This window comes from Melanotaenia boesemani, chromosome 9 (genome assembly GCF_017639745.1).
Source record: "Melanotaenia boesemani isolate fMelBoe1 chromosome 9, fMelBoe1.pri, whole genome shotgun sequence".
NCBI lineage: Eukaryota > Metazoa > Chordata > Actinopteri > Atheriniformes > Melanotaeniidae > Melanotaenia > Melanotaenia boesemani.
The window spans coordinates 19,302,446-19,322,628 of record NC_055690.1 but is presented as its reverse complement, the minus strand read 5'-3'; the positions used below and the strand labels follow the sequence as shown (position 1 = coordinate 19,322,628).

At 36.8% G+C, this 20,183-nt stretch overlaps 1 protein-coding gene across 3 annotated transcripts; it reads right to left on the bottom strand.

Annotated features, from left to right (window-relative positions):
• Positions 1-5,313: 5,313 nt before the first annotated feature.
• Positions 5,314-18,210, bottom strand: capn12 (calpain 12). Of its 3 annotated transcripts, none has more exons than XR_006011681.1 (22): positions 17,948-18,210; positions 17,417-17,486; positions 16,487-16,605; positions 11,980-12,113; positions 11,678-11,849; positions 11,519-11,602; positions 10,492-10,577; positions 10,326-10,403; positions 10,077-10,249; positions 9,931-9,987; positions 9,779-9,891; positions 9,670-9,681; positions 9,513-9,592; positions 8,647-8,769; positions 7,688-7,724; positions 7,528-7,599; positions 7,404-7,449; positions 7,044-7,105; positions 6,668-6,736; positions 6,512-6,590; positions 5,650-6,431; positions 5,314-5,551 (listed from the first exon to the last, which is right to left on the bottom strand). XR_006011681.1 is itself a non-coding variant. In XM_041995892.1 (22 exons), exons 1-22 carry the CDS (start codon positions 18,146-18,148, stop codon positions 5,525-5,527), a joined length of 2,103 nt encoding a protein of 700 aa, XP_041851826.1. In that variant the 5' UTR covers positions 18,149-18,209; the 3' UTR covers positions 5,314-5,524. The 3 variants fall into 3 exon arrangements, 1 of the variants encoding a protein (XP_041851826.1); XM_041995892.1 differs by having other exon boundaries at positions 5,650-5,702; positions 6,315-6,431; positions 9,779-9,987; positions 17,948-18,209; XR_006011680.1 differs by having other exon boundaries at positions 9,779-9,987.
• Between the last annotated feature and the right edge of the window lie 1,973 nt (positions 18,211-20,183).

Below are 20,183 nucleotides of genomic sequence, written 5' to 3'. Positions count from 1 at the left end.
ACAAAGGCCCCTGAGTGGAGAATAGAAAGGCTACAAATGTGCAAGTTAACCTGAAAGACATATTGCTTCAAGTCTGAACAATAAGTTGCTGTGAAAAAAATAGCTTCAGTGAGACGTTCTCACTGTGATATTTTTGTGGTCAACACTGTTTCTAAAAATCTGCCATTTAGATGATAAATAGCCACAACAGGATGAGGAACAGAGAGAGGGGGGGAGGCGGGAGGTGCATAATGTAGATGCAAATGCTGCTCTTTGCATCTCAAATGATCAGCCTTCAGTCTTCATACCGTGTAAATAAACACGCACAATAAATACATCCCATGCCAACACACAAACACACAAACACACACATCCTAAAATACTGCGGCTCTGACGACTGAGATAGTACTGCTCATCAAATTTATGCGTGAGCGAGCAGGCTAAATTTACAGCCAGCGAGCCAACTTACGCAATCCTCCCTGGTCTCCCTCCTGTCTATACAATGGCTTAAATTCTCACATCTCAAACCATCCCAGCCCTCCCCAGATCCCACCCCCACACTTTACGCTACAACTTCGACACTATTCCTGTACCAGCCCCCGCCGCTGTGGCGCAAAAATACCAGCACCTCCAAGAACAGACGCCAAGCCTGTCAGAGCATCATCACATCCCACAGGACAGCTGGGAGGAGGGGAGAGAAAGGGAGGAGAGCAGGTGGAAGAAGGAGCACAGCTGCTGTCAAGAGAGAAGAATCAACACAGAAAATGCCGACTCTCAGTTTACATTTTTATCCTGGCAGATCAGCTGCAAAGTGTTTCTTTCTATTTTGATCTGACTGGTCCAACAGAGATGCTGCTCCTCTAACGTAGTCTATGTTGTTTTTCCACTATATATGAGGACCATTGGAGATTTCCTGTCATCTGTAGCCACTGCTCTATATCCACGTACATAAACAATCTAAATAACTTTTGGAAAGTGGTTTTTGCCTCCTCATTTAGAAGTAAGTGTTGACTCCTTACTTGGTGTTGTTGTATGAACATGACAATAAAATAACAGCTGTTGTAATAATAGAAATGATCCATCTAAAATAAAAAAAAACTCACCAATAACATGATTATAGTGTATCATAGAAATGTAAAAGTAACATAAATTGTGTTCATAGATGCTAAATTAAAATGTTTAACTATAAAACATCTTGGAATAATTATCTTTTATTCTTTCCTGAGACTGAAAAAGGAACACAAGCATAATTTTTCAAACTCACAAACACAAGGCAAAGCAAGACAAGTTTGTACAGCATCTTTAATGGACAAGACAGTTCTAAGTGCTTTACATAAAACATCAACATCAACACAGCATGGTGCAGAAGATGCCTTAAAAAGTACATAAAAGAATAAACATAATAAACTGGTATGCTATTATCTGTGTTTTGTAATTAACTTATTTGGATAATTTACACCAGTAACTAATAATTTCTTTGTGAACTTTTATGAGACCAAATAATGTGTCTTAAGTGTACTTTATATTATATACTATATTGATATACTATAAATACAGTATGCTGGGTTGTTATATTTCCAATGTCACTTTGTGTGTTTTAGGATACATAAATCATTCTTTCTTCTTCTCTGTTGTTTTGTTCTGTCAATATACCTGCCTGTTTATTTCTGAAATTCCACTTCTATCTGTTTATTGGTTTAAATATGTGAGAACATTTGCACACTCACGCTTGTATCTTTAAAACTCATTGCTCAGAGTTGGTTTAAAGATTATATATATATATATATATATATATATATATAAATGTCCTTTTACCTGCTTGATTGATGATGGATGCATAAGGGAACAGCCAATGAAGCCCATGAAATGGTTAACTGCCCAAATACTTTGGTTCCTTGAAATAAAAAGGGTTGCTTCGTGTCAAAAAGGTGTATTTCTTAAATCTTTTTTCTCATTTGGATGTGAATACCCTCAAATTAAAGTTGAGAGTCTGCACTTTAAGCCCATATTGATCAGATGATTGTATACTGAATATGTTTTGGTAAACACATCAAGTAAAATTTGTGTCCATGTCCAAATACATATGGACCTAGCTGTATTTATCACTGTGTTGTGTGAAGGTTATGAATCACTGTCCTTGTACAGTATTCTTCTCTGGACACTGATCTCAGCAGTCCCAAGTACAGAGCCAGCTTTCGTCATAAACTATTCAAATTTTTTTAATCACTGGCTCTGATGCTGCTGCTCCAACAGATGGCTGCAAAGCAAACTGCACTTTCTCTATTAGTAGATAGTAATTAATAACTACTGAAAATTAGCCAAAAAACAGAACTATTTTATTTTGGTTTGTGGAGTTGGACTGCTGAACAGTTAGTCATTGTTGATTTGTTCAGAGCAGGCATCAATGCATCACTCTGTGTCATTTGCATTATACTTTGTCTAAGTCATTTACATTTGTTTGCCCCTCTCCTACGCCATAGTTTGCTATATATTCATCCTGCTTAATTTCTTATAAAGCTGTTCTCATTCAAAATTTTCTCTCCTTCTTTTGTCAGACAGTTAAAAGAGCCCTAAATTGTGACTAAAAGCACCCCGTTAACAGTACATGTTAACACATGATCATTGTTTTAAACATTTTGAGACCGTTACTCTAGGCTGAAAAATCCTGATTTTATGACCCTAGTGTCATCAGACAAAATCTCAATATGATATGTTATAAGAATAATCTGATTCAGCTTTTTTTTACATGTATAATAAGCAACCAGAAAGTTACAAGTGACAGAATGTCTTCAAGACTCACAACAAACCACAAAGACAGCACTGCACATGTGCAAGCAGCTACCTTTGATGGATTAGAGAGTAAAGGGAAAGAGGGAGATGTGTTTTTGCTGAAAGGGAGAAATTGTGCTTTTGCTAGGCAAAATACTTGTTGTTAATGCTGATGGCGTCAGTCTCCTCTTTTTTTTTTCTTTTTTTTTTGCTCACATGTAAATTAAATGATTTGTTTTTCAATGCATGAGAAAATTGTTTAATTTAATGAGAATGTTGGAAAAGTGTCAAATGTGTGAGTCTCACTTTCACTGTGAGACTTAGCCCTGGGAGTAAGTTCTTGAGTCAAGGAAAGGTGTCGCATGGGTGTATTACAATGCAATAGGCTGAAATTAACCAACCATATTGCCTAACAGCTAGTTAGTTTTTTATTTTTCCAACATTACCAAAATGCATCTTCTAAATACCTAAATTAACTGAATCTGGGCTGCCTTCTTAAAACTGCTAAGAAATATTGAAATGAAAAAGATGTTGGAGGAGCCACGCCAGTTTAGAGAATCAGATTTATGCTGAGTGGATTTAAAAAGCAACGTAACAATAATGTTTGCATACTTAGTGGAGATTAGCACCATAAATCAATTTTGGGAGAAGCTAAGTACACATCACTGTTTTAGCGAGCTAAGCGCCAACTGGGAGAACTGGCATCATAGTTACTGGACTAGATAGCCAGTGGATGCTCAGCAACAGTGATAAAGAATTTAGGATAACAACCTGACAAACAAACACAAACTTTCACTAGAGCTGTCTGGGTTTCATGCAGTGTGACAACCAGCATAACACTCCATAATGTTCTTTCACTGTACTCACAAACTGGCTGCATCATGAGCAGAACAAATCCCCAAGAAAGTTGTACACCGTATAGAGAGTGCTGCTAATTTTTGTGATTTTAAACAACTTAGATTATTGGTGATTGTTTTAAATGTTCATGTGTGGCCGAGTGTTTAACAATGAAATTTTCTTTGATTTGCCAAACTCAATACATTTATTTCTGCTGTGACATTAATGACAACAGTTTTAATTTGTCCAATATGTTGGCTTATAATCAAATACCTGCAAAACAACTGACAACAGCCACAGCTTTACCTTTTGTTTACTAATATTTAGTAAATTATTTTTCTGAAACAAAGAAATAGACAGGTGAGTGAGCGCATCTACATGATACTTGTTAGGCCAAACTATACCTAATTTTACATGGCATACCAGACCACGGACACACAAATTAAAGAAAGCACAAGGTTTTGAGAAAGACAAATAAATAACGCAAGTAGCTGTGAAGTCGAGGCGAGACTATGAGAAGACTCATAAGAATTACTCACTGTAGGTCCTTCCTCTCTCTCCCTCCACTTTGTTTCTTTTGTCTCCCTCTCTCTCTTTCACAATGTAGATGGACGGTTGCCGAGGGCAACCTAAGTGTACTCACCTAAGATGAACAGGAAGTGGTGTGTGAGTAAAGGTGCTATTTATAGTTGCATGTGTAGAAAGGCCATTTGCTGCTTGTGGATGTGTGTGTACAAACAGGTACCTGTGTGTGATTACGTGTTTGTGTGTGAGGGAGAGAAGCAGCCAGTATGTAACAGGGAGGAGGAGGATGCAGATTGTGAGAATCAGACAGTTACTAGAGAGAACAGGAGGGGAGAAAGAGTGCAGGATGGATGGAGGGAGTGAGGGAATGTAGTGGAGGAGGGGGCGAGTGTGTGTTGACGCTGTACGTGGCGTCAGCGCGATAAGAATAGAGATGGTGCGTATAGCTGAGACATCACCCTCACACCCTCAGTGGGGCAGGCAGTACTCACTCTGTGTGTATCAGTGAGTAAATGTCTGTGCCCAGATATTTCCCAGAGTATGTTATATGTTCTTGGATGGGTAAACTGTTGGCATTGCAGTGATTTATTATTATTATCTTTTTATTTTTTTGTATAACTGAACTTATGTGATTAACTTCCATCACCTCTATTTTTAAAAATATACTTGCCTCTCCTCATGAACAAAATTTAAAATCATTAAACCTTTTATTTGTACATCTTTCTTTTTTGACCATACATACGCATGGCTTTAAAAAAAATATTAAAAATTGTATTCTTAAACATGTACACTGAATTTAGTTTGACATGTGGACGTTAAGGTTGTGAAGTTGTACAATCAATAAAATAATCAAATGCTAGAAGAAAGACGCACAAGAGCTTAGTTGTGTCAAAAAAGTAAATGCTAATGTAAATGGTATGATTTAGTCTTCGGCCCAGTAACTTGCAAAAATACTAAAAACCTGGTTTCACCATGTCATTGTGTGTAAACCAACAATTTATAATACAGCCTATGAATTTTCATATGTGTATAATGTGCATTAAGTTGTAGTTTGATTTTCTTGTTAAAAATCTTGTGTGTGTATTTATATATATATATATATATATATATATATATGTATATATTTATATATATATATATATATATATATATATATATATATAAATATATACATATATAACAGGATGCATTTAGAGTCATCTGTGATTATGAATTAGATTTTATTTACTATATGGAGTGCTATAATAGTATTACATAATAATGAAATGATCAACAAAAGGAAACTTTTATGTTTTCATTAAGTAAGAATAAAAATAGATACAGTGAGTAAAAACAGTTTTAAACAAAGATAGACTTGTAGTGTATTATTAATGATCATGTTGATCCATGTGGAGATGCTTTGGATGCAGCAAACTCACACAGTCAGAAACTGAAGCAGCCACTGTGGAGGAGCAACAAGAGATCAGAGAGATGGTCAGGACCTGTTCAGGTTCAAATCAGTGTGAACACATAACACAGCATGTTTGTCCAAATACTCACAGAGTTGATTCCTCTGTCTTTCACTTCTTGACTGGTTTCTGTTTCATATAGCGCTGTAAAGAGTAGAAGAGAAAATGACAGATTGCCTAATAATGACATTAACTATCAGCTGGCAGATCTGAATTGTTCCATCATCTAACAAAATTGTGTTATGGAAGAACATTGAAAATGAAAAATGATACAGTTGCCTGTTCACATGAAATCCACAAAAAAATGCCAGATCCAAGGTTGCCAGATCTTGTAACAGAAAGAAGCAAATCTAAAACAACAGGAGTTTCTTATGATAAAGACAACTGGCAACACTGAAGCATAAAGCTGTAAAACCACAGACTGTTACAAGATGCTTTTAAAACTAATTGATATCAGTGCAATTAACATTTATGCATGTCTACATAATGCTGCTAAGTACATCTTACTGCAAATATGACATAACTGGGGTTAAGCAGATCTGTGTGATACTCAGTGACATCTTAAAAATCAAACGTTGTTGCAAACATCACCAGTGAGATAACAGTGCCCTCTTTCAGCAAGATACCGCCTCATGGTAAAACCTGTTCAAGAACTGTTTGAGGAAGAATGCTAAAATTTTGACGACAGAAACACTTTAGAGATGATGCTCATTTTAATGCTGTACTTGTTGGTGTTTTTGTGTGTGTGTGTGTTACCAAAAAGCTTGCGCAGCCTGGTGACACATGACACGAAGCCATGGAAAGGCATTTGAAGCTCTCCAGCTGCAAAGCGCTCAGACAGCAGCTGAACTACCTTGTTATCACACTGCATTCCTGTGAAACAGAGGAATGGAGGAATGAACAAAAGTGTGTATCCAGCAGCAATTTGCGTTTGAGTGTGAATCCATCCATACCAACAGCTTCCAGCGCAAGACTGAGCTCAAAAGGGCTCATGGTCCCGGAAGAATCCTCATCAAACTGTAAAAAGATGGACTGAAAAGGAAAGCAGCATCAGTGACACCACTCTCCTTCTTTTACCATCTTATGCTCATATATTGAGCCACACACACCTGCAGACTGCGCAGAGTGGACAGCAATGTTTCTGCTTGAGCACGGTTGAGAGTGGAGTGTCCATTCGTCTGCAGACAGAGTTAAGGACATCTCAAGAGAAAGAAGGAAAGGAGACGGAGAGATGATGTTATGAGGACTGAGAGAGAAGGATAGCAGCAGGATGGCATAATAACTTGAGAAGAGGAAACTGGGTCCAAACACAATTATCAGAAAGCATCTAAAGTGTAAAATAAAAGTAAATAACTGTTATTAAGTAGTTCTAATATAGACTTATGCAAAACATATAAGGTTGATACAGGCCACCAGGAATCAACTTAACTACAGGGAGACTAGAGGATGAGTTATACTGAAAAACACACAAGGACAAAAGGATACATCTTCCCCAAAGATGACCTGCCTGCACGTCTCCAGTGGCAGATGGTAATCTTTGTCAAGAACTGCGATTAGGACAGAAAGACACAGATCAATGCAGGACTGAAAAGAATGGTTTAAATTAAATTTAACTTAGGAAAGGTGAAGGTGGGGATTGGTGTAGCTGACTGTAGCTATGAGCTTCTGTCTAGACTGTTGACCTCTGTGCCACCGCTGTTCTAACTTAAGTTGAACTGTGTTGTTACTTTGCTTCCATCTAGTGGCCATTATAGGTGTTACAATCCAATATTATAACAGGTAAACTGGCTGTTATTAAGTAGTTAGAATAGGCTAAAGAAAACATAGTTCATTTGACATTCTAACCTGAGTTAAACAGCTCCATGATCTCTTTGGCATTCAGTCTGTCATTCTGTTGGCAGGACAGAAGATATTAATTTACTTATAATACACTCTCAAGCCCTCAATAGAGAAGAGCAATAATTCTTACTGGGCCAGCTTTCTCATCAAAAGTCTTCTGAACAGTCATCTGATCCTCAGGGGAGACAGGAGTGGCCATAACCTGAAATATACAAATATGGAAAAACAACAACAAAACTTTTACTTGTTCTTTTGGTTGTGTTCTTAGTGTTTAATGTCCATAAACTTACTGTGAGGAAACCAGAGGAGCAGGTAAAGTCCTGCGTTCTGGAAAACAAAGAACACAGCATGATATAAGAGTTGTATAAGAGAATTTAGTTGTTTTTAAACCCTTTTATAAGGTTTATTCAATTGTTATGGAGTTATGTAAGTGTTCACATAATTCTAGATAAGTTAAAACAGATCCAGTCATGGCTAACATGCACGAGTTATGCATATCTACTCTGCCTAGAGTGCACATTCAGCCTATTATTTTGCATTGTAAATATAGCAAAGATGTTGAATAGTTCCTTGTAAAACTTAATTAAATATTTGTTTTGATTTGTGTTTTTTATTATGTTCTGTTTAGTCAGGACAGATTCCAGTCTGATAGTGTTGGTGCAGAACAAGTCACACCTTGATCTCATGTAGATCCAAGCTAAGCTTTGCAAAACTTCAGCCTGAGCAGATTTATTCACATAACCACATCTCTGAAAACATACACATGATTATCCAAGACTGATCATCTATGACAGGAGAGCACAATAAATTTGCTGACTGTGCATTTTGGAATAAAATATGCCTCTAAAATGAAAATGAGTTGATTACCTAAGTTGACATGTTATTATTCAATCCCTCTAAGCTTGCTTTCCTGTCATTAATTAGCCTCTAATTATTTTCTCTGCTCATCAAACTTACATATTTGGACATTTTTGCCTTCCAGCTCAGTCTTCAAAAGAACAGCATTTTACTCATGACACATCTAATATTGAAAAAAGTCATTAAAAAACAAGAGAGATAGTTTTTTTTTTAAAAAATGTGGGCAAGTTCTGATGATTTGTAATTTAAAGGAGATGCAATCAGACACTGAACATTTGTAAAGAAAAAAAAACATAGATTGTAGAAACTTTATTAAAGCTACACAGTTTTCTTTAGTGATGTTTGTCCTCTCTTTAGGACTATTTATTTGGTGAAATTTCCTGCATCTCACCCCAGCGTGTTTCCAGTCTTGGAGAAAATGCGAACAAATAACTCTCCAGGCTGGTTGGGTTGTTCGCTGGACCCCACGATTATGTAGTTACCTGGATCCAGGTAGAGCATCTTCCACACACCTCTGTGGGACAAACATTTAGCAGTTATGCTCATTGGTTATTATTTATTTAATACTGACATCAATAAGTTCCTGCAGAGTTTTTGACTAAATATATTATTTATACAGTAATGCCCAAGTCTTTCGCCACCTCTAATTACTTTAACAGGAAAAGTATAGTGATTTGGACAGGTATAGATAACGGAAAGATTAATAGATTTATTTAAAACGTGACAAAATGAAAATAAATGCAAAAATAGAGTTTCTGCAGCTCTGCCAAGCTTGAAAGACTTCCTTTGTGTGTGTGTGTGTGTGTATTTATTGGCCTGAACCTGTCTCTTTAACAAAACCTCAGTCATAGTTCCGCAGACTTCTTGAAGGACACCCAAAGTTCTTCTTTGTTTGTCAAACTGCACTATAAAGATGCCAGAATAAATTCTGTATCCAAAGCAGTGGTTTAGGACATTTGCTTTTCTTTAACAGTTGCCACAGTTAACATCAGTACTTACATTTTAACATGTTGCATTAGTTGCTGAAATGCTAAATTATGGTTTTTGTAGAGTTAATTTATTTAGATTTATTAAGCTGAAATATTTTCAATATCCAGGACCATAAAATCTAAAACATGCAGTTAGCACAGTAAAGAAAAAAATGTTTTTTATTTCCTGTAATGTTCCAGTCCTTTAAGGAGCTAAGTATACACATAATCTCCAAACTTTGTGGATTCAAAGAAGTAGCAAACCTTTCTTCTCATGTTGTTGTTTTACCTTTGAGCCTTGTATTCCCCAGATTGCTCCACAGGCTGATTTTTCAAAAAGAAGTTGCGGTCCAGACAAGAACCCTCAAACTATGAGGAAAAACCGCATAAAGCAAATTTGAGATTGATGTGATGACAATCACCATTTATTTTTGTTAGACACTCACCTCAGATGGAACCTGAAAAAAAGACGACAGCAAAATAAAACGTGTTTAGTTGGAGTGAGTTAAGCTGCCGGAAAACAAATACAGAAAGAATCCAGAGTTTTGGTGTCACCTTGTAGATGTGAAAAGCTATGCGGAGGAAGTTAATTTTATCCTTCTGCCTGCAGTTTTTCTGCAGCAGCTCCACTAGTACTGTGCATTGTTTCTTCTTTTTCTCCACGTTCTTCTTCTCCTCTGGGGTCTTTTTTTCATTTTTATCTTTCTCATCATGATCTTTCTCTCTGAGCACCAGCTGGAACTGAGGATTCTTCCAGAATGATTCTAGGGAGGAATCAGCAAAGTATTTCAACAGAAAGGATCCCAGCAGGGCTGAAACTGATAACTGAGTGAATGTAAATTCATGAACGTACTGGTGTATTTGCAGCTGCCACCTGCAGAGCTCCCTGGCACCCAGGATCCTTGATGTTCGCTGATGGTCCAGGTAGACGTGGAGGTGGGTGCGTCTTCCTCCACATCTGACTCAGGATTCACATTACAGAGCTCCACGACATCAAAGAGGCTGCTGAAGTCATTGACACTGATCCTGATGGAGATAAAACTTTACATCAGACCTCTTATTTTTGTGAGAGGTTTAGTAACTTTTAGTACGTCGTCAATACCAGAACTCTCCATCTTCTTTCAGTTTTAGGTCAATCCTTTCTTTCTCTGATTTGTCCACATTATCCCACTCTTTACCCCTGCAGAAGCACACATACAAAGACAAACTCAACATTAATAGAGGTAATGTGATTTGTGTGTGTGGTAAATGTGATCTCTCTCACTCACGCGTCACTCCAAGGTCCTTTATACTCGATGAAACCCCAGGGGTTCCTCAGCCTCAGTAAGAAAATATCATCTGACCCTTTCTTTACCTACAGAGAAAGAAATATTTGTTTAACCTTGTCAGAGTTATCTCATATTTTTTATACAGATTAGATGGATTTTAACAATTTTGTCCATTAGTATTCGCAGGTTTCTGCTGCTTTCAGGTGTAAATACAAACACAAAGTTATTGCTTATATGGAAAGTTGGTGAAATTATAATAAAAGGGGGAAATTGGAAAATCTGCACTTATGTGACAAATCAACCAAAGTCATCTCCTGAAGAATTATGTGATCATAAGATTAAATGCTTCAGCATGGCTACTAATGTAACTTCAAACTGGATTACAGTGGGTTAAGCTGCGTTACAAGATTATACAAACAGATTATTTTTGTGGAACATTTTATCCATAGTAACATAAAATAGAGTAATATTTAACTTTGGATGCAGTAAAATCAGATCCATTATCCTAAACACATGCAACTAGAATAGTTTATAAAACTGAATTAAATTAGTTTGCACAAGATTAGATTGAAAAATAAAATTTTTATTATTAAGAGGTTATCTCAAATGTTAGTGACACCATAATTAGTTATGTTGTGCATAAATGAGTTGACACAGAATATTATATTAAGGTTAATTTTATCAGATTAGGTCAGTTTGGTTAGATCGCATTTAAATTATTTTCATATTTGAGATTAAATCATTGCAGATCAAATATGAAATAAAGTAAAGTTTAGATTTAATTTGAGAATATTGCTTTGCAGGTTTTCTCAACAATGATTTTAAAAATGCAAAAATGATTTTAGATTTTAAAAAGTCTTATCTGCTTATTAAATTAGAGTTCAAATAAAAACTTGTATGAGGTGAGATGACATTAAAATTACTTTAAATTAGGATATATATGTCTTACAAAGTAAGTAAAGATAAAAAAAATAAGAAAAAATGCCAACTCAACAAAACTGCTGTATTGCCTCTGTGTCATACTGGCCTTGTCAGTGTCAGTGATGGCGTAGGCATGGCCCTTTATCAGCCCATCTCCGGTTATTTTACCAACATCACTGTAGCTGCTGGCCTTTGAGGAAGAGGAGAGAAGTTAAAGTGGATGAACCTTAACATTTACAGTGCAAACATTTTGATCTGAATGTACCTGGATGAAGCAGCTAAGCAGGCTGCCTCGAGAAAGGGCTGCGGTCAGTGACCTCCACATGACTGGCGGGGTGTGAGATGAGACAGGAAGTGAGTATGCAATGCCTCCTGTGAAATCCTCCATGCCCTCTGAAATGTTGCCCCCCTTCAGGCTCCCGTAGGATCCGACTAACCTAGATTATAGGTGAGACATTTATGTATTTTCTCAGTCAAGCTGCTGCAGCAACAAACACACACACTGAATGAGTGTGGGTGATCTCAGTCATTACAACCCAGAAACATATGCTAATAGTGGCAACTGACTTGGCATAGGCCTTCTCTAATAGGGCGCTCCAAAACTCATTGCGGGTGTTAGAGTAGCTGAAGAGCAGACGGCCTTCTCGTACTGGCAGCCTGTCATCCACAACCACCTCCACCCACACACCATACTGCCAGAACTGCACAGAGGGAGAGAGACAGGAAGAGGGACATGGTGAAAAGGGCGGAGGACTGGATGTAATGAGTCAGGAGGAAATATGACAAGGAAGGAGGAGGAATGGGAATCTGGGAAGCTCTATAGCTACCAGGTGTAATCTGATATCCAGTTGACACAGACAACACTAATATGGTTTGGTTTTTATCAAATGCTCAGAAATTTTTTTTCTTCCTGTTGGATGCAGATACCCAATGAACTCAGAGAAGGTACTGTGAGACAAGTGAGATTGAACCACAGCAAAAAACAGAGAACATGCAATAAATCTTCATTGGGTTGAACAAACTGATGTGTTACTTTACCTAAAAGCATTAAAAAGAGCCTGACAAAGGCTAAAACGTTAAAACTTTCTTTTTACAATGAGACCCTTGGCATCACAGATGCCATCTTTAAAGTTAACATGTGGTTGTCCCCCAGTGTGAGACTGACACCTTAATGTGGTGAAATGGTTTGATGGTTTTGCTAGTGGGGTCTCCCAAATTCAAGGTCAGTTGAATTTGAGACTGGTTGTAGGTGAAGACAGGGGCCTGAGCATACTCACTGAAGAGAAGCAAACAGACACTTCAGGGAGATACCAAGCACACACTGAGGGTTTTTTTTTTTTTTTTTTTGTCCCTTCTAGCCTAGATCCCGAAGGAGAGCTGGAGAGTGTTGCTATAGAAATATCTGGGCTTCCTTGTGGACATGTTGACGCCATAATCATACCTCCATGACTTTGATAAGGAGAAGAAAATAGATGGATGGATGTACATGCAGTCGCCCTCATGGCCACTAGAGGCTGCATATTGTTCAAATGTAAATAAAATATTTTCTCAGGTTGCATTCAGATGTATTTGGTCTCAAAAATTCAGTTGCTGGCCATGACTGGGTGTGTGTGCCCTCCTGCTGTTATCACAGCAGCAGCTGAGACTGCCCTTGTCATCCATTGTTGCTTCTTTGTGTTTGCATTTCTATGCCTGTGTTTGGTTCAGTTATTAATGTTAAAATGTCTTGAATCCATTTGCATGGTTACATTATTAGGATAGCTTCTTTAAAAGGACAAAATCATAATTTTAGCCATTAAATTTTAAGGTGATACATTTCAAGGGAAGGGTTGGGTCTGAGGCAGGAGTCAGTAGTACCCGGTGAAATGATGGATGCATGACTGCATGTGTATGTTATTGTGTGTCAGGTAACACCTCTGTGCATGTCAGGACTGCTCTCCCACCACACTAAAAAGGCAAAATGAATTTCCACTCCTTTGCAGTCCTGCTTGTTCAGTCATGCCACATTCTTCCCAACAGTCTCCAAAGGTCCACCACTCCAGGAGAGTATAATCACTGAATAATCGTTTAGCTTTTATGAGCTTCATTTGTCCAATAAGAAGATATTTTACTGACTTGATCAGGTCCAAGCCAGCAATTGATGAACTTAATAGATTAAAATCACCATTTATAATGAAGAGATAAAAGGATGTGTGTTCAAATTTTTCTCTTCTCACATGTGAGACAACGCAACGATGACACTGGGATGAGTTAAACAGAGCAAGTCATATTTGGAATATAGCCTCAGGTTATGTGAGGAGTGATTTGAGTAAACATTCATTAATGTATGGAAAGTCCACAAATTTAGATGAATATATGTCTCTAGATGGAGTTAAGTATCTGATGATATCTGCACAAGTCTGAACTCTGCAGGTGTGAATGTCAAAGGAAATCTGGGGTTGTGGAATTAAGCTCATCCAAGTTCTGTAGTTCGCAGCTGATTTTCGTTTGAGTCTGGCAGCTCCAGGCCAGTAAATCCTTTAAACAACTGGATCAGGTTTCATTGTGAAATATGCAGGTGGGTTTTAACAAAGAAGATTAACATGTTCAGCACATGGTGTAATGACAACTGCACCTTAAAGACACACATTTCTACTGAAAGTGTCCACATCAGAGCACATTTTTACTATAATACAAATAACTTCACTATTTGCTCATATTCAGTATTGAGCCAAAAGACTTCTACAGAATTCTAAATTTAAGAATTTAATTCAATTCATTCAATGAATTTGAACTGACTCCACCCCACAGGATGTTGAATTGAACTGGAATTACAGGAACTATAATTAAATTAATTGCAATTCAGAGAAATTAATTCTCATCACATATCAGCCAGAATGTGATACTTTTTTCTAACCCTAACCCAGTCTAAAAACTAGTCTTCAGTTTCTTTTTTTAAAAATCAGATACGTCATTTGTCTGGAGACTGTTCATGTTTTGGATAGGAGTGCTAGAGAGTTTTTATGTTATACACACAATACACTACTGCCTCCAAGGCTATACTTTCACATGATCTCAAGATTCATTATTAAGACTTGCACAAGCAAATGAGAAAGTGTGATTAGATAGTCATTATATTTTAAAAGATAGTATGGTGTAATGTAACATATATATTTTAAGTGGTGAGTAAAGTGCAATGTATTACTGAGTCACAGTCCCCATTGCAAATACATGTCATGGTCAACAAAATAAAAGACAGCTTACAAATCTGTACACTTGCCTGGAGGGGGCGTTTGAAATTTGAGGTGGTCTTCATGGAACAACAGACTGGAGCCCTGCAGCAACTGCAGATTGATCTGTGGTTTCCATTTGTTGTGGGATTTAATTCATCAAAATGAATGAGCACAGATGTCCTTTTATATGTTATTTTGCATTTTGCTGTAAATCCTCCAAAATATATAAAGTACAAAACAGTTTGGGCCTCACTTAGCTTATTTCACAAGAGTGTAGTCTAAACTAAACATCCAAAATGTTTGGACAACCATTTTGAAGACTTGGATAGAGCAATGTATTCTGGGAAATTAAGTGCTGTCCTAAAATTTTCCACAATTTGAAAGTTATTACAATTTCAATTATCTGTATTATAGAGTGTGTTTTTTTAATGTTGATTTATGGTAAAAAAAAAAAGAAAAAAAAAGCCCAGTTAATATAATAATGCATTGTGTACATAAAGTCCATAGAATCATATCTGTATGAAGTTCATGTTGTACTTAATATATATACTGAAAAGCTTCTTTGTTAAATATACCTCAATTATGTATCAGAAATATATTTGAATTTCATGGAATTTCAATTCTACTTCCTGCAATTTGAATTTGAATCTCATTTCCACTTCCTGTTTGGAATCTCAATTTAAATCCAAGAACTGAATTGTAATTTAGGTGAAACTCTCACACTAAGTTCTGAATTTAGTACAAGCCTACTATCCACAACAATTCCACAATGCCAAAAATAAAAGAGATTATCAAATATAATTAAATAGCTAGGACTCTTCTCCAATCAGCAGCCTCTTCTGGAGCTGAGGTGCACATGAAACTGCAACAAATTTGAAAACGATGATTTCATTTTTGACTCATCAGTTTTTATGCTCTTCATTTTCATATTCTTCATTATTCATTAAATCTTTTTTGCAGCAAAGAAAAATATAGTTTTCAGAAAGGTTCTTGACCTTATTGAGGCCTAAAGATGAAAGTCTTATTCTTACCTCCTGCATGCACAAATTTTTCCAGATTGTCTGAGTCTTTTAATGATATTATCCCAACCACATCATAAAATCCTTTACACCATTTTTCCTAGCTGAGCCAGGGGTGTAACAGTAGGTCTCCTCTGAAAAATATGATTCTTGAATTGAATTGAATTGAAATATTTGTACACACAGTGGTGAACTCCTCCACATCATAATTTTAAAAAGCTCAATATTCCCAGGATGAGTTCTTCCTAGCCCATTTTTATCTAAACGTGCTGCTAGTGTCAAATTCAAAATTATTATTAAAATAAATAAATAAAAAAGACAGATGAAATTAAATTACATAAAATGGGAAAATACTTTATCAGTCCCAGAAGTAAAGTTATAATAATCTGATATGCTGTCCTCATACACTGAAAGAAAGTTCCAAACATATTTTCAAATTTTTGCTTCTGTTTGTAAGTTATATTTTAGATACCATTCAAACATTTGCGTAATTTTTCATTTAGCTTATTATTCAAATATTACCATTGGTTTAGTCTGAGAAACATTAAATGTTTGTTTGAAGTGAAATTTCTGTCTACACTCATAATAAATAAAATCTTTCTTAGATTTAGGTGACAGAAGTTGTGAAGTCAGGGACTGTGTGTGACAAACATCAAATATGTGCAGGTGCACTATCAGAATGACAATTATGTATTTTGTTGTTAGAAAACTTTAATGTTGGCAAACTATAAACTATATAAATGTTTGTGATTCAGTAAAAAAAAATTATTGAGGATTCAGAATCAGCATTAATATAAAATGGGGGAAGGGAAGGCCTGAAAAAGAACCAAAGTGTTTACTCACCCTAAAATGGAAGATCCCTGCATAGGGCTTGCTCCGACTCTGGTTGGGTGGCTGCACATTATCAAAGAGCTTAGGGTGTTGGGTCAGACAGGACAGGGCTGCCAGCAGCCAGCAATCACCTGATCAATAAAAGAAGCACATGAGGCTAACACAGAGGGATGATTATGTGTGATTTGCCACAAGTATGAACGTATCTCAGGGGTCTACAAGTAGCTTATTAGTCTCCTGTGCAGTTAGTTTGGTCAGTGGTTTCTAAAACACGCGCACGCACGCACGCACACACATACACACACACACAGACACATACGCACACACTGTAACAAACACATTCCTCAACTAACAGAAAGCATCTGTTCTTTGATTTTTAACTCTGAAGATGAAGCACATCATGTTAGTATCTGAATAAATCATCAAAATCACATCCTGGAAAAGAGCTTAAAAGCAGATGACAAAACTCAGCAACAGAGGAAGGATTTGGGGGGGGGGGGTAATTATTTGTTGCCAGTTGCCTAGTTCACCAGAACTGGGAAACTGACAGACCAATGCACACTTTGGTGGGGTCTGTGTGTTAATAAAGAGGGGGGCTAGTTTAGTTGAGAACCCCCAGCATGTTTTTGGCCAGAGGGGTACAGCACAGAGCTCACTACTACTTCCCCCAATGTGCATTTTAAGTCTGGCCCCTGGAGCCATGTGCATTTTTGAAGTAATTTTATTGTATTCTGAAAGCAGAACCAGCTGTTTCAGCTTGTATTTATTTATTCTTCGTGGGTTTAAATCTGCCAGATGTTGTGCAAGGCTAAATTATAGGATAGTTCAGCATGTTGTACCTAATCTCATCACTTCAGTCTGTAATCCTTGGGGAGCAATGATGCAGGCAGAAGAATTTTATGTTTTTTGTTTTGTTTTTTTTGTTTTTGCTGTTGTACTCACCAAGTTGGCCCTGGCAAATATCAGTGGTCCCAGTCGTGCCCTCTACAAACACAGCATCTTTACTGATTTCCTTCAGGAATGGAGTGAGAAGAGAACAGTGTTAGCACAGAGGTTATTCATTTTTAAAGAATGAGTCTATTAACTGTTAGAGCTTAGTCGTTGAAGATTTGTGCATAAGAATGAATAATTAAGTCAGTCTGGAACAAGATCATTTTGAATAACCATATGAATCAATTGTAAGACATTATTTAAGAAAAAAGGAAAAATTGTGAAGATTTTTTTTCTATTGCTTTAAATTGCAAAAACTCAGCCACATCTGGTTGACTCACGGATATCTGCCCTGACCCACTGGCACACTGTTGGCTGTATACTGCTAGAAACATTACAGTCAAAATATGCCTATACCTGCAGTCTTCAGTTAAATGGAATTTGTACAGTGGGTTATTATTTTGATATTATCAGATCCCATCCGACTGAAATATTTGCAAACTTCGAGTGCTTGCACATGGACAGCTGTGATAAAGTCCACACCTTCGGGCGCTTCCATTTAATTTCTTTTTTTGGATCCGGGTCTGCGGGCATACCGATGGACGTCTGGTCAGCCGGGAAGGTCGGATCAGAAAACAGCACACCGGACTGCAAACACTTGTCCAAAAGAAGTTTGAAGTCCTGGTCCCGAAATTTTATTGGGTTTTCGACGGAGCCCAGCGGTGCAGTGTTGTCAGAAGCCATGCCGCTAAACGATGCACAGAAAGACTCTTAATCATGCGCAACGTGTGATACATCGGCACTTAAATACAGCGAGAAGCACACACCCACCAGATCCAAGCAGATCCATTGGGGCGCCTCTCATGCAAAGGAATGCAGGGCGCCGGGGGCACCGAGAGCTGGAGTCCGAGTAATAACACGGTGCCAGCAGCAAGAAAGAGTAGAAGTACATAATGACGGTCATGGACAACTATTCAAGTTTACAACTTAATGAGCCAACACTGGAACATTTTGTTCTATTATTTATTATGCTGTCGTTCATTGTAATTAAAGTTTATTTACTGATTTGTGTTTCTGTTGCACTTTGGTCAACTTTTTTTTTTAAATTATTATTATTATTCCTTTCAAAGATCTGCTGCAGAAATTAAATTAGACTTTGTTTGACTAAAATAAATCTATGAAACAACTACATTCCTGCACAAAAAATATAACATTTCCTAATGTTTTAGAATACTTAGGGGAAAGAAAGTTTGTAAATCCTTGCAATTTTGTAGAATATATTTCTTCAGAAATTTGACTTAATCATAATCATATTTTCACACAGATCCAATAAAATGAAGAAATTCCCATGAAAGCAATATTCGAAGCTTATTGGTTCAGTAGCCTATTACATAATGGATGAATCATGTGAACAGTGTTTCCCAATCCTGGTCATCAAGTGGTCCTGCATGTTTTAGAGGTAACCCTACTTTAACAGACCTACTTTAACATTTTTAAATGAATGACTCATTAAAAGGCTTGCAAGGAACTTGGGGAAGTTATCTGAGTGTTGGAGTAGGAGCACATACAGGGCAGTGTGTCCTGAGGGCCTGAGTTGAGAAACGCTGCTCTAGAATTAACATATTGTGAAATTAGAGCGGTTGAAGAAGCTTCACGATAAGTATTGTTTGAACACCTCTAATTCACAGAGTGGTTCACCACAAAAATCCCTATAATCTTTGAGTTCACAAGGAAGCCCACAGTAACTTAGTTAAAGACTTCCCTTTACATTCATGTTAGAGTTCATTAACTCATCATCAAGTAAAAATTGAGCAATAGTGGTTTGCATACAGCTACAAGGAGAAAGCCATTTCTCTCATGTCTGTGGTTTGCTGGATCACAAGGCTCCAATGTGTTTGGAGAAAGAAAAAGACTGCATGAAAAACTTATCTTTAACTGTCCAGGTCAGCCTGCTGGTTTTAATCTAACTTATGTCATACAAGGACCTGAAGGAAACCCCCAAAAATTACCAACGCTGAAATTGTTGTTTTTCTTCTTCTTCTTCTTCTTCTTCTTTTTTTTTTTTTTTTTTTTAGCAGTTACTGTTGCATGAAGATATCAAATTAGATACAATGCAAGATTACATTTCTCAATAAATAATAAAATGTTTTTGTCTTATTTACTTAATTGGGTTATTTTTTACACATTCTGTTGACTTACGTGTGGAAACACGATGAAGAAAACGGAAGAATTCCAAAATATTTAGACAGTGCTGGAAGTGTTTCACCTGAACAAGAAATATTTGCAGGGTTACATCTTGCATTTTCACCCATAAATCAACGTGTGGACCCTTTTAAAGACTTTATAGCTTATATTTCACCAAGATGAATTCTCTTGCAGAGGAAATGCTGCTCAGTTCTCTAAAATTACCACTAGGTGGCAGTCTGTGCCACCTAAAGGATTGGTATGAGGGTTTTCATGTATTTGTGATGGCAATTGTTCTACTCTCAGAAAATATTACTGAATAGACCTTTTAATGTCCCCTTCGTGATATTTAGGAAAAATTAAATGTGATATTGATTGGTGTTGTTCATTATTCTATTAACATACATCACACCCTGAATAAGTGATCATCAGTTTCATAATACAGTTTACTTTCCATAAGGAGAAATGCTTGTTTTAATTTTTTAATATTTTCTCTTGAACAAATGTCATAAAGTTGCTTTGTACTTTGTCATAAATGTATATAACACAATTTAGAGGTGTATTATTGTTAATGAGTCACACACAGTGATCCCTC

Excerpts from the sequence above, each read along its gene's own strand:
- capn12 (XM_041995892.1), bottom strand. The coding sequence starts at position 18,148 with ATGGCTTCTGACAACACTGCACCGCTGGGCTCCGTCGAAAACCCAATA. Across the intron at positions 9,988-10,076 it reads TGGCAGCTGCAAATACACCA|AATCATTCTGGAAGAATCCT; the intron begins GTACGTTCATGA and ends ATTCCTCCCTAG. Across the intron at positions 5,703-6,314 it reads CAGGCTGCGCAAGCTTTTTG|CGCTATATGAAACAGAAACC; the intron begins GTAACACACACA and ends TACTCTTTACAG.